The sequence below is a fragment of the Spermophilus citellus genome (genome assembly GCF_964194105.1).
Source record: "Spermophilus citellus genome assembly, chromosome: 16".
In the NCBI taxonomy this organism is placed as follows: Eukaryota; Metazoa; Chordata; class Mammalia; order Rodentia; family Sciuridae; genus Spermophilus; species Spermophilus citellus.
In genome coordinates this window covers 43,023,693-43,035,804 of record NC_138196.1, presented here as the reverse complement: position 1 = coordinate 43,035,804, position 12,112 = coordinate 43,023,693, and the positions used below count along the sequence as shown (strand labels likewise).

The following is a 12,112-nucleotide window of genomic DNA, read 5'->3' as shown; positions in this document are numbered from 1 at the left end:
AAAGCTTGGAGAAAAGACACTCATTCCTTTTGAATTTATTCAGGGGCAAGGGCAAGGGCTGGGGATGTGGCTCAGTGGTGGAGTGCTTGCCTGGTATACACAAGGCCCTGGGTTCAATCCTGAGCACCACATTAAAAAGAGAAAAAAAAAAAAACACAGCATAGAGTTGAATTTATTCAGGCAAAAAATAAATTATTTTCAAGTTTGAGCATCAAGAATTTTTAATTCATTCTAAAATTTCAGCAAGTCATCCATTACCTCTAAAATAAATATTTCAGATAACTTTTGTCTATCTGAAAATGAATATTGCAAAGAAAAATTTTATATAAATTCTTAAAAACAAATACTTTATTAATTAGCTGCATAATATGTTTAAAACTGACTTGCCAAAAGCTCTATGCTAGGCTAATTTTTCACTGAAAAGGTGAATATGTATATACACTGAAAGGGATTCCATCCCTGGGAGAAGAGAGAAAAACTACAGAAAACAACTATGCAAAGCAAAAGTACTGACTGAAGCAGTATTCTAACAAATTATTTTCTTTCGTAAGAAAACATAATAAGTTGCATTGTTTGGAAGCACTTATTTTTTCATCCATAAAACATTTATTGAGTATGATTGTGTGTGAGGCACTGTGGATGTGATGGAAGATGCAGCCTCCAGCCTTGAGTTTCTCACCATGAAGTCAGAATACAAAGCTTACTAACATGTTTTTGTCTTAGTATGAATTCATATTAATGGGATAGCATACACAGGCTGCAGTCTTTGATTCTAATTAGTGGTGTTTAAGGATTATGAGTGCAAAGAAAGTGGGTTAAATAGTACAACAAACCACACAATCATCTCAAGTGATTTAGCAAAAAACTTCAGTGAGACTCAAAATACTACTGTGGTATATTTGAAAACCCCAAAATTAAAGGTGAAAGGCTAAACGCTCTTTTCCTAAGATCAGGAGCAGAGCACTTCTATTCACGACAGCACTAGACGTGATAGCCAGGGCCAGTAGACAAGGAAAAAGAGGCACCCAAACCAGAAAGCAAGGTATGAAAGTGCCTCTTCTGTAGATGATGTCATCTAATTTCTAAAACATTGGAAGAGTAACTTTTGTGAACTGTTAAAGTTAGTAAATTAAGTCAGCAAAGTTGCAGGATGCAATATCAACTGTATTTCTACACACTAGCCATGAACCATCCAAAAAGAAACACCTTTAAAATTCCATCAAAATGGCAATGAAGAGAATAGAATATTTAGAAGTAAATTCAACCAAGGAGGCACAAGACTGATACACTGAGGACTAGGAAACACTGATGAAGTACATAAAAACATACCCATGTATGTGGGTCAAAAGACTTAATAATATTAAGATGACAATGCTACCCAAAGTAATACATAGTTTCAATGCAATCTCTATCAACCATACAATGGCACTCTACAAAAATGGAAAAACTCATCCTAAAATCCAAATAAAATCTCAAGAAACCCTGAAGAGCCAAATCAATCTTGAAAAGGAAGAATAGAAACAGATATTTCACAAAGTTTTGAAGAAAAGAGGTGGAAGTTCCATGCTACTGATTTCAAAATTGATCAAAGCACAGTAACCAAAACAGTGTAGTACTAAACATGAGGACAGAGAGAGAGACAAGTGAATAGAATTTGAAGACCACAAATATACCGTCACCTTTATGATCCTGGCCATCAACCAGGGAGCCTAAAATACTCAGTAGCGAAAGAACAAGTCCCTTCTTCAACAGTGGTGATGAAAAAAACATATATCCATATACAAAGGAATGAAATTGGACCCTTACACCATAAATAAAAAATTAACCCAAAATGAATTAAAAGTGTATCCTAATCCATTTTCTATCACTGTAACAAAATATCTGAGAATGAGAATATAAGGTCTATTTGACTCATAGTTATAGAGGCTGGGAAGTCTAAGCATGGCCCCAGTATCTGACCAGTTGATCTGTTGAGGGTCTTCTCACTGCACCATAACATAATGGGGATCATATGTTGAAACAGAGCAAAAGTGCTAGCTCTTCTAATAAAGCCATCAGAGGAGACCCAAACAGATATTTGTATGCCAATGTTCATAGCAGTACATAGGAGACCCTCATGATCTCATCCAATCCTGGTTACCTCCCAAAAGTAATAACACATGAATTTTGGGACTTTCTATCATATGAACTTTGTGGGGGACACATTCCAGCTACAGTATACCTAACCATAGGATACAAAATTATAAAATTCTTAGGAGAAAATGCAAGGGGAAAATCTACATGACCTTAGTTTTGGTAATAGATTCTTAAGTATGACACTAGAAGCAACAATAATCAAAAAAGAAATAGATAAATTGGACTTCACTAAAACTAAAAACTTTTGTGCATCAGAGGATTAAAGAAACTGAAAAGATAACCCATGGGATGGGAGAAAATACTTGAAAATCATATATCTGATAAGGATTTCAAACCTAAAATATATAAATAACTTGAGGCTCAACAAAATAGACAACTTGATTTTAAAAATGGGAAAAGGACTTAAATAGACATTCCTCCAAAGTAGAAAAAAAATTCAACATTATTGGTCATTTGGAACATCAAAAGCACAATGAGATACCACTTCACGCCTGCCAGAATGGCTATAATTTTTAAGTGGAAAATAAAAAGTGGTGGCAAGAAAATGAAGACATTGGAATACTTGCACATTTCTGGAGGAAATGTAAAGTGTTGAACTGTTGTAGAAACAATTTGGCAGTTCCTCAAAAAATTAAACATAGAATTAGCATCTGATCCAGGAATTCTATTTCTAGGTCTAGAACCAAAAGAATGAGAAACAAGTGGTCAAATAGATTTGTATGCCAATGTTCATAGCAGTATTATTCACACTAATCATAAAGTGGAAACAACCCAAGTGTCAATCAGCAGTTGATGCGATAAACATACATGCAATCTATACAGACGATGAAATATTATTCAGCCATAAAAAATGGGTGAGTTTCTTTTACAAGCTATACTATGGATGAAACTTGAAAACATTTTGCAGTAAATGAAGCCAATCAAAAAAAACAGGGCAAATATCTAGAATAGGAAAAGTCACAGAAACAGAAAGTATATTATAGATTAATGGGATTATGGGAGAGAAGAATGGGGAGTTATTATTTACTAGGTCCAGAGTTTCTGTTTGAAGTGATGATAAATAATGGAAATAGTGGTGATGGTTGCACAACACTGTGAATGTAATGCCACTGAATGGTAATATTAACAATGGTCAAAATAGAAAATTACAATACAGATATATATTATGATATATATTATATCTATATCATAGTTGTCCATTTTTATATATCATATATATATATGCATATCTCACCATTATACAAAAAATGGCAAAGGAAAGAAGACATTTGTATTAATGAGCAATCTGTCACTGTGACAAATATCTGAAATAAAACAACTTAAAAAGAAGAAAGTTTCATTTTGCTCGATCATTTTGGAGGTTTCAGTCTGTGGTTGGTCAGCCTGATCACTTTGGGCCCTGTGTACATTATGCCAGGAGCACATAGCATAGGAAGCTGCCTCCCTCAGGGCAGTCAAGCAAAGGGAAAGGTTTGGGGTCCTGATATGCCTTTTAAGGGGTGCCTTTAGTGATCTAATTTCCTTCCACTAGGCCCCACCTCTTAAGTATTTCAGCACCTTAGGCTGGCAACCAATCTTTCAACATATAGAACTCTGGGTACACTTATCTAATCTACAGCAAGAATACATAGAAAACTATTTTCAGTATTTGCATAAAAAATCACTGGAAGGATATATAATAAATTAATATAAGTGATTATATTATACACTAATACAGTTTCCTGGCTCAAGCATAGAAATACTTCATACCTGACTGGTAAATGCTCACTCCCAAATTCCCTCAATTTCCTCTACCTCTGCTCTCACCCCAGAATACCTAACTGCCCCCATGTTCCAGAAAGTGGGAAGTTAACCATGGCAGGCAGGGATCCAGCAACCTGGTACAGATGAGGTTGGGTGGTGACAGGGTGGAAGAGATACTGCATGCAAAGCCTTGGCATGTCCTTTTGAGTTCTGGACCATCTAAATATAGTACCTATCTCTGATAATAAAATTTTAAAGCTAAAATAAGAAGCAAAGAAGAAATATACCAGATGGAAAAGGCAACTTGAGAGAATTAGAGCCAAACAAATGTGTACATGTGAACCACGGTGACACAAAGAAAAACAGGGCTTGGGGAATTACAAATCCTGTAGAGAGGCTTGAATATATGAAAAGAAGAAACTAGCAAAGTAAATTTGGACCACAATATGCAGCATTAATTAACTTGCATTATTTCTGTAGCAGAGACAAATCAGTTAGAGTCACTTTGTTCTTCGATTAGCAGAAATCCTTGAACAAATTTATATGTTGGAAAAATCACTCTGACCAGTACAGAGAGAATGGTTTAAAGAGGGGTGAAAGTAGGAGAAGTAGGAGGGCAGAGATGATAAAGAGTGTGGTAATGAGATGAAAATAGAAGCTGAAGGGCAGAAATCAAATGATCTTTCTGAAAAATAGCTTGGGATTGAGTTTTTTTTAAAAGGAAGAACAAAAGATGACTCTTAGATTGCTAACTTGGTTAACTAAGAACAAAAATGACCTTTCATGGGGAAGATCTAAATGGAAAATAATTCTGAATTCTGAAAATGTAAAATGTGAATATATTGAGATGCCAACGATAAAGCATGAAATAATGTGGTTTTCAATAAAATGTTGTTATTATGCAAATGGTACTGATGCTTCCAATTTATTTATAAATGATTTACTAAAAAGATATATGCTAAATTTTACAGGAAAAAGATCTTTATATATAAATGAATGTCAACTCAAGAGTAAAATTGAAATGTGTCTCAAAGACTCTTGTGCTGATTTGTGCAAATTTCTTCCACTGAAATAGCTTGGGTGTTAGACATGTAGGAGGATGACCTCCTGTTAATGCCACTAACTCGAGGATTTTATATCTTATAGAGGTAATAAATAATTAATGTGATTTTTCATAATACCAAGTATTATTTTCCCCCATAAATGTTTTCAGAATGCTATATTTCTCTGGGAGCAATATTGTTTCCTCTGAGTGGAAATTAGGATGAGCAACAGAAGTTTCATATCTTCATGACCAAAATCACTTTCTTCCCTCACTCTTCATCTGTCTCCAGCTTCACCTCTCTTTTTCCCCAACAGTTAAACATTTTAAGGAGTAATCTACATTCATATTCTTTATTTCACATTTATTCCTCAACCTACTTTGTCTATTCCATTTCTATAAGTGAAATGGCTATGGCTAAGGTCAACAGTGCCCAACACATGTCTAAATCATCTCTATGTGGTCTCTCTGTTTCACCAACATGCTTAGACCAATCATTCTTTTTGAAACATTCTCTTTCCTTGACTTATATGCTATTACACATTCCTGATTTCTTTTATCCTTCTATGGTAATTTTTCTAAACTCTTTTGCAAGTTTATTCTCCTCTACCTGGCCATTAACTATTGGTATTTCTCAGGAGTTGGTACTAACCCTGCTTTTATTTTACCTCTCTTCTCTTCCAGGGAAGCTCACCACATCTATGACTTCAATTTCCAATAAATGCCAATGATTTCCCCATCTGCCCCCTTTATTTCAAATCTCTAGACTCTTCTTCTAGACTACAAGTATAAATAACATTTCCTCAAACTCTGAATGTGTATGCCTCAAATATACCTCAGACTACTTATGTGCAAGTAATTACAGTCTTGATTACTCTATAAAACATGGTTTTATTCTAGTAGTCCCATCTTAATGAAATTAATTATCAAACAGGTACACAAATCAAAACCTCGGTAAGACTTTTAACACTTTTAACATTTATCTTTTATTAAATCTCTATTACCATTTAATCACCAAAACAATTATTGTTTGCTAAGTATCTCTTACATCTCTGTACTTCTTTCTCTCTGTACTATCAACAACCTAATCCAAAGTACCAATATCACTCCTATATTGTTGTAAAAAGTTTTTGTAATTATTCCAACTACAACGTTGCCCTGTGTAATCTGAAAAACGTATTGGATGGGAAGTTCTTAGTCCTCAAATCTAGAAAAATAGCATAAAAAATCCTTATTAGTTTCCAAGAAATGCCAGTTACTTAAATAAAAAACAACAGAAATATCTACACACATCCACATCGCATGTTATCATTAGTAATCACCATCTTCTGTTTGATTGGGTAAGAGACTTGAGAAGTGGTAGAGGAAAAAAGGTGAATGAAGTCCTATTTTCCATCTTGCTACATCTTCTGCTTGGTAACTGACCTTTCAAAACAGGAGTATCCAGTCTGAGTTTTCTCTTTCAGTCTTTTCCAGATTATTTTAGGGTCATCTGAAAGCCTGGGAAGACCCCGATGTGCTTCTCCAACATGGGTGAGAAAGTCTGTGGTATGAATATGTTCATCTACTTTCTCTTGGAGGAGAACTGACTCCAGTAAAGTCTTCTTTTGCTTTAGGAAGGCAGACTGAGCCAGCTCTGCTTTTTTCCTAATACAGTTGGGACACTGTGAAGTAATGTGTTGCTTTGCTGATGCCACCTGTTTTAGTGTTGTCCTCACGTTTTCAAAATACATTCTGTTTAAAAGTTCATCAGGAACAGTACATGTTAAGGCATTGATTTCTGAAGGCTCTGGATCGCATCTAAACTGCAGCTTTTTGTGTCTGTTGCTCTTCTTTTTAGAGTCCACTCTTTGATGGATCAAGTTTATCTTAGTGGTGCAAAAAGACTGCAGGGCACTCAATTCCTCGTCGGACAGTCCATTGATTTCTGTTTGAAGTTTAGTCTCTGGTTGGTTTTGTTCATAGTTAGTTTTTTTGTCCTTGAGATAGTGGATCCATTTTTGAGTCAACTTCTTTTCGTTATTTTTGAAATCAGAAAGCTCGGATTGCTTGGTTTGTTCTTGCAAGCTTGCAGCCAGTTTTCCATCATCCGATTCTGTCCCAGAGGAGCTGGGCCAGGACTGCTGTCCTCCAGAGGGACTGAGAGAATCAGAACTCTCTACCTCATCAGTAAAGGACCGGGCCGTTTCATCAGAAAGGTGAGCCATAGCACTTACGTCGGTTTGAACCAATTCTCGTTGATCTTTTTAAATCCCCAGACTTCTGGGCAAATGGATATCACATTGCTTCAGAATCGGTTTCTCATCTGCTTTGCTTTCGTCAGGATCATCTCAGGAACTAGTGAAGGACGAGCCCACCGGCCCTAGCCTCGGCGCCAACAGCTCAGCGGCCCTAACTTCCGGGTGACGCCTTTCCCCGCTGCCTTGGCAACGTGCGCTGGTCATGCGCAGTGAGTGGCCGCGTCCTAGGCTCCACCTCCGCTCGAGCGGTTCTGCGAGGGCCAGGGTCTCCCACTTAAGTGCGGGCTCTTAGCTTCTCCTCCGTAGTGTTTTAACTACAGAATCTAAGAGTCGGTGGGATTGCTTCGGGACGGGGAGTGAGTGACGTCACACTGGTTACACCTTTATAGTCTTAACAAAGACAGGGACAAATCCTAAATGAACAGATTTTAAAAACAAAAAGTGCTGCCTGAAATGCCCAAGCGAAAACCTGCGGTTTTATATGATTACCTATTTATAGAGGATGTTTATTATATAAATACTGAAACCATTTTGTGCGACCTCTTGCACGACTTTCTGTGCTGCAGCATTCTGGTACCTGGAAGTTTTCCCAGATCAGTTTCTCAGGGTTTTTGTGCGGGCAGGTTCCCCTCTGCCACGTCAATACTCTTTATATGACCAATTACTCCTCCTTCAAGTGGCATTTCCGCAGGGAGGGCTTCATGCCCACCCCTGCCCCAAACACTTTACAGACTTATAGTTTCCAGTTTGTTTGTGTTTGTGTGATTTTTTTTTTTTTTTTTTTTTTTTTTTTTTTTTTTTTTTTTTGGATAAGGCCGAAACCATGTCAGTGTTGCAGGCTGGTCTAATGACCAGCAATCAGCAGAGGTATTGTAGCCATTCAGTAGATCTCTGCGGAATGAATGAGTTGACTGACGTGGAAAAAATAAACACTACCTTGCTAGGGTCCAGTGGAGTAAGTACTAACAGCTCAAGAAAATCTATTTTTTTTTCTTCCCTGAAACTTCAAATTTATTCTGTTTCCCATGACATATCTTTTTAAAAACAACAACAACAACAACAAACAAAAAAGGTAGTTTTGTTAACAATTTTCAGGAATTATAAAATGCTAACTCTGGAGATGGACTTTTCCTATGTCTTAATAAATACCTAGTCTAAGTATCTGGAATAAACTTTTTGTCTCTATCTCTCTCTCTCCTTCTCTCCCTCCCCTGGGGGCGTGGTGGGGGGATTCACTTTGACCCAGATATATTTAACATTTCCCAAATAACTAACTTTGTCAAATGTGGGATATTTAAAAAGCGGCTCTCAAATATGAGCCAACTTCATACTAAAGTTAAGGGAGATTCCAACTTCTTTTATTCAACTCAAATTCTATTTTATCACATAGTTAGACTTTAAAAAGAAGGTGCAGGTGGTTGTGGTAGTATATGTCTAATACCAGCAGCTTTGGAAGCTGGGAGGATTGCAAGTTGAAGGCCAGCCTCAGCAATTTAGTGAGGCCCTGTCTCAAAAAATAAAAGGAGCTGGGAATGTGACTCAGTGGTAAAGCACCCCTGGGTTAAAACTCTAGTACAAAAAAAAAAAAAAAATGTGCAGATAATTGTGAGTAGTTCAAGTGAAATCCATCAAGACTCAAGTTTTTCTTTTATCATTTTGACTTCAAAATCTCCCCCTCATTCTCTGAACATTTTACATATTCATATTTACACAGAATTAATTAGAATCATTTTCTTCATATAACATCAACTATATTTCAAATATGGTGTATTTCTCTTTTCATATCCTAAAATTATGGAGTAATCTCCCTTTTAAAAAACTGGTGTTGTAAATTTCTCTTTATATCTAAAAAGTAACTTTATCCCAGGAGCCAATAAATTTGGGTGGTAAATTATACAATTAATCAATTTCTTTAAAAGTAGCAAGACCCAGTAAACAGTTTAAGAACTCTAATGACTACGTTATCTAAGGAAAAAAAAATAGCTCAACAGTGTGCTATCATTATCCAATAATATTCATGAAGATAGAGGTCAAAGTGGATTTTAAACATAGAAATGATTACTCTTTATATAAATCATATAGTATTAACTTTTCAACTCTGTCTCTGAGCAAAGTTTAAAAGGTGATGCTACTAAATTCCACAACTCTTGTTACTTCTTTTTATCTATGAAATTAAGATGATATCTACCTACTGTCTTTTTTGTAAGTAAAAATTGTCGGTGATGTGTATGTGAAAAACTCAGTCCATTTTGCTGTACTGACAAAAAATATATATTCTATATTACTTAGAGATTGTTAAAAGAACTATGAACAAGCATGATACATTAATTTTTAAATTAATTTTTTGGTTCTTTCAAGTGAGAGTTGAAAATAGAAAAGCATTAAGGGGAAAGGAGGTAGAATTACTACTTCCTATCTTATCTCAAAATCTTTTTATCCAAAACTGATACAAATCACTCCCACTCACTGTACTAAAGGCAGATCTTATCAAGATTCACAGGAAAAAAAAATGCAACATAATATTTTCAACATTTTATTGCTTCTTTTAGAAAAAGAAAAATCAATGAGTTAACAGAAGAAATATTTATATCCTCAGAAAATTCAATAGCAACATTTCAGTGTCCCAATAACTTTGTTACAGAATTATTTATTTTTGGATTAGTAAATATCTATGAACTTTGAAATAGTTTCTGCAAAATTATGCAAACAAAACTTAAATGTGCAAAGAATATGCTGCATTTTTCTTATTAATGTAATTTTCCTTACAAGTTCTCATCCACTTGGATAACCAGGTATGTTAAGAATTCTCCTGGTAATTAATATCACAGACATTCCCCATGTAAGTCAGTCTTATTGTGGCAAGTGCCCAGTCAATGATAAATTAAACGAACACAATTTTTTCCTTCCCTCTTCTCCTCCCCAAGATGGTGCATGAGAGGAAAATCTTATTATATTAGGCTTCTCTTATATGGATGGGGTCCTTTACATTTGTCTTTCATTCATACCATTATGTTTCTTAGAGTTGACTATTACTTTGAAGATTGATTGTTAGTTTTTTGAAAATATAAATTAAAAAAACAAACTTCTGTCCTCCTTTCTTTAAAAAATATGTTTAACATATTCTACACATTACTCTGTTTTTATCTTAAAAATATATTTTGGATGTCACATGACATCAACATGTATATATCTTTCTCATTTCTCTCTACAACTGGATAATATTCCTTTATAGGAATTTGTCACAGTTGATTTGCTTGTTTTGATTGGCATTTTGCCATCATAAAAAATCAAATTTTCCTTTATGTCTTTGGAAGTACAGGTTCAAGATGATTCCTAAGTCTGAGATTACAATATCAAAGTATTAATGCATATATAGTTTTCTATGTATTGCTAAATTCTTCTAAGGGGTGCACCTATTCCCAACAGCTTGATCCACAGGATATATAATCAAATTTATGGATTTCTCCCCCCCCCATCTAATGGGTGGAAAATAGCTTAATAGAATTTGAAACTGAAAAACCACAGGGGGAAAAATCATTGAAAAAAATATGGGAGTCATAGATCATGATCTGAATTTTGATCTCTTGATCTCGTGATCAAACACGATTTCTTTTTGTCTTCATGTAGACTGCTTATTCATTTCTTTTGTTCAGTTTTCCATAGGATTTTTGCATTTCTTGTCAATTCTTTTAAAGCACTTCATATGTTGAAAATATCATTTGTTTTTCTGTAACATAATTTTGAAATGCTATTTCATCTTTTTTTTCTATTTGGTCTACACTACTATTTTTTTGCCATGCAAAAGTTTGATTTTTTTTTCATTTTTTTCAAATGTATCAATCTTTCTTCTAATTGTTCTTGGATTATTTGTAGTAACTTTTTATTTTATTTTATTTTATATTTTATAAGACATTCTCCTATTGAAATTGACTTGTTTCTCTTGGTGTACAGTTTTATGAATTTCGGCTCATGTAACCATGTGAAAGTTGTGTAAACACCATCAAATCAGTATATAGCATGCCCTGTTTTATCTCCTTTGCAGGCACACCCAACTTACCTATGTCTCCCATATTTTTTTTTCAATGATTTTTCCCCCTGTGGTTTTTCAGATATACAATCATGTTATCTATAGTTAAGAAAACCATTCCTTTCTAATTCCTAAACATTTTTGGTTTGTTTTGGGACTTGGATCCAGGACCTGAAGCATGCTCAGTTAAGCAATACAACGGAGTTACACCCTGGCCCATCTAATTCTTGTATCTCTAATTGCTTCATCTTATTTATTTTTTCAGGAAATACCTCCAACACAATATAAACTAATAGTGAAGTTAATAACCTTAACTATTTTTAAAAATGGATATTTCTGTTTGTCTCGATTTGCAAAACATATAAAAAATTTCTCATACTTCAGAAATGTTTTGAACTTACAAAAACAAGAGATCAAAATTATCTGCATTATATAAAATTGTCCCATAAGAAGGTATTATTGCAAAACTCTGTAGATAGGTAGAAAAGTAAATAAGTAGCTAGAATATTGAAGAAATTCACAAGTTAACAAAGAAAAAGCTCTCCAGTTAAAAATATTAAATAGGGGCCAGGGTTGTGGCTCAGTGGGCAGAGCACTTGCCTAGCATGCATGAGGCACTGAGTTTGATCCCCAGCACCATATAAAAATAGACAAATAAAATAAAGCTATTGTGTCCATCTACAACTAAAAAAATTTAACAATATATATTAAATAAAGTTTCCACCTATGTTCTTTAAACATTTCCAGAGTATCATTCATTTTACCCAGGTTCTCATTCTTATTTTATATATTTAATACATTTATTTATTTGTACTGGGGACAGAACCCAGAGGTGCTTAACCACTGAGGCATGTTCCCAGCCCTTTTTATTTCTAATTTTGAGATAGGGCTTTACTAAGTTGCTGAGGCTGGTCTCAAACTTGC

The 12,112-nt window shown here is 34.8% G+C and overlaps 1 protein-coding gene across 1 annotated transcript; it reads right to left on the bottom strand.

Annotated features, from left to right (window-relative positions):
• Nucleotides 1-5,897: 5,897 nt before the first annotated feature.
• Nucleotides 5,898-7,329, bottom strand: LOC308635444 (uncharacterized protein C8orf48). The gene has a single exon (XM_081269871.1). It carries the CDS (start codon nt 7,126-7,128, stop codon nt 6,322-6,324), a length of 807 nt encoding a protein of 268 aa, XP_081125997.1. The 5' UTR covers nt 7,129-7,329; the 3' UTR covers nt 5,898-6,321.
• Nucleotides 7,330-12,112: the final 4,783 nt, after the last annotated feature.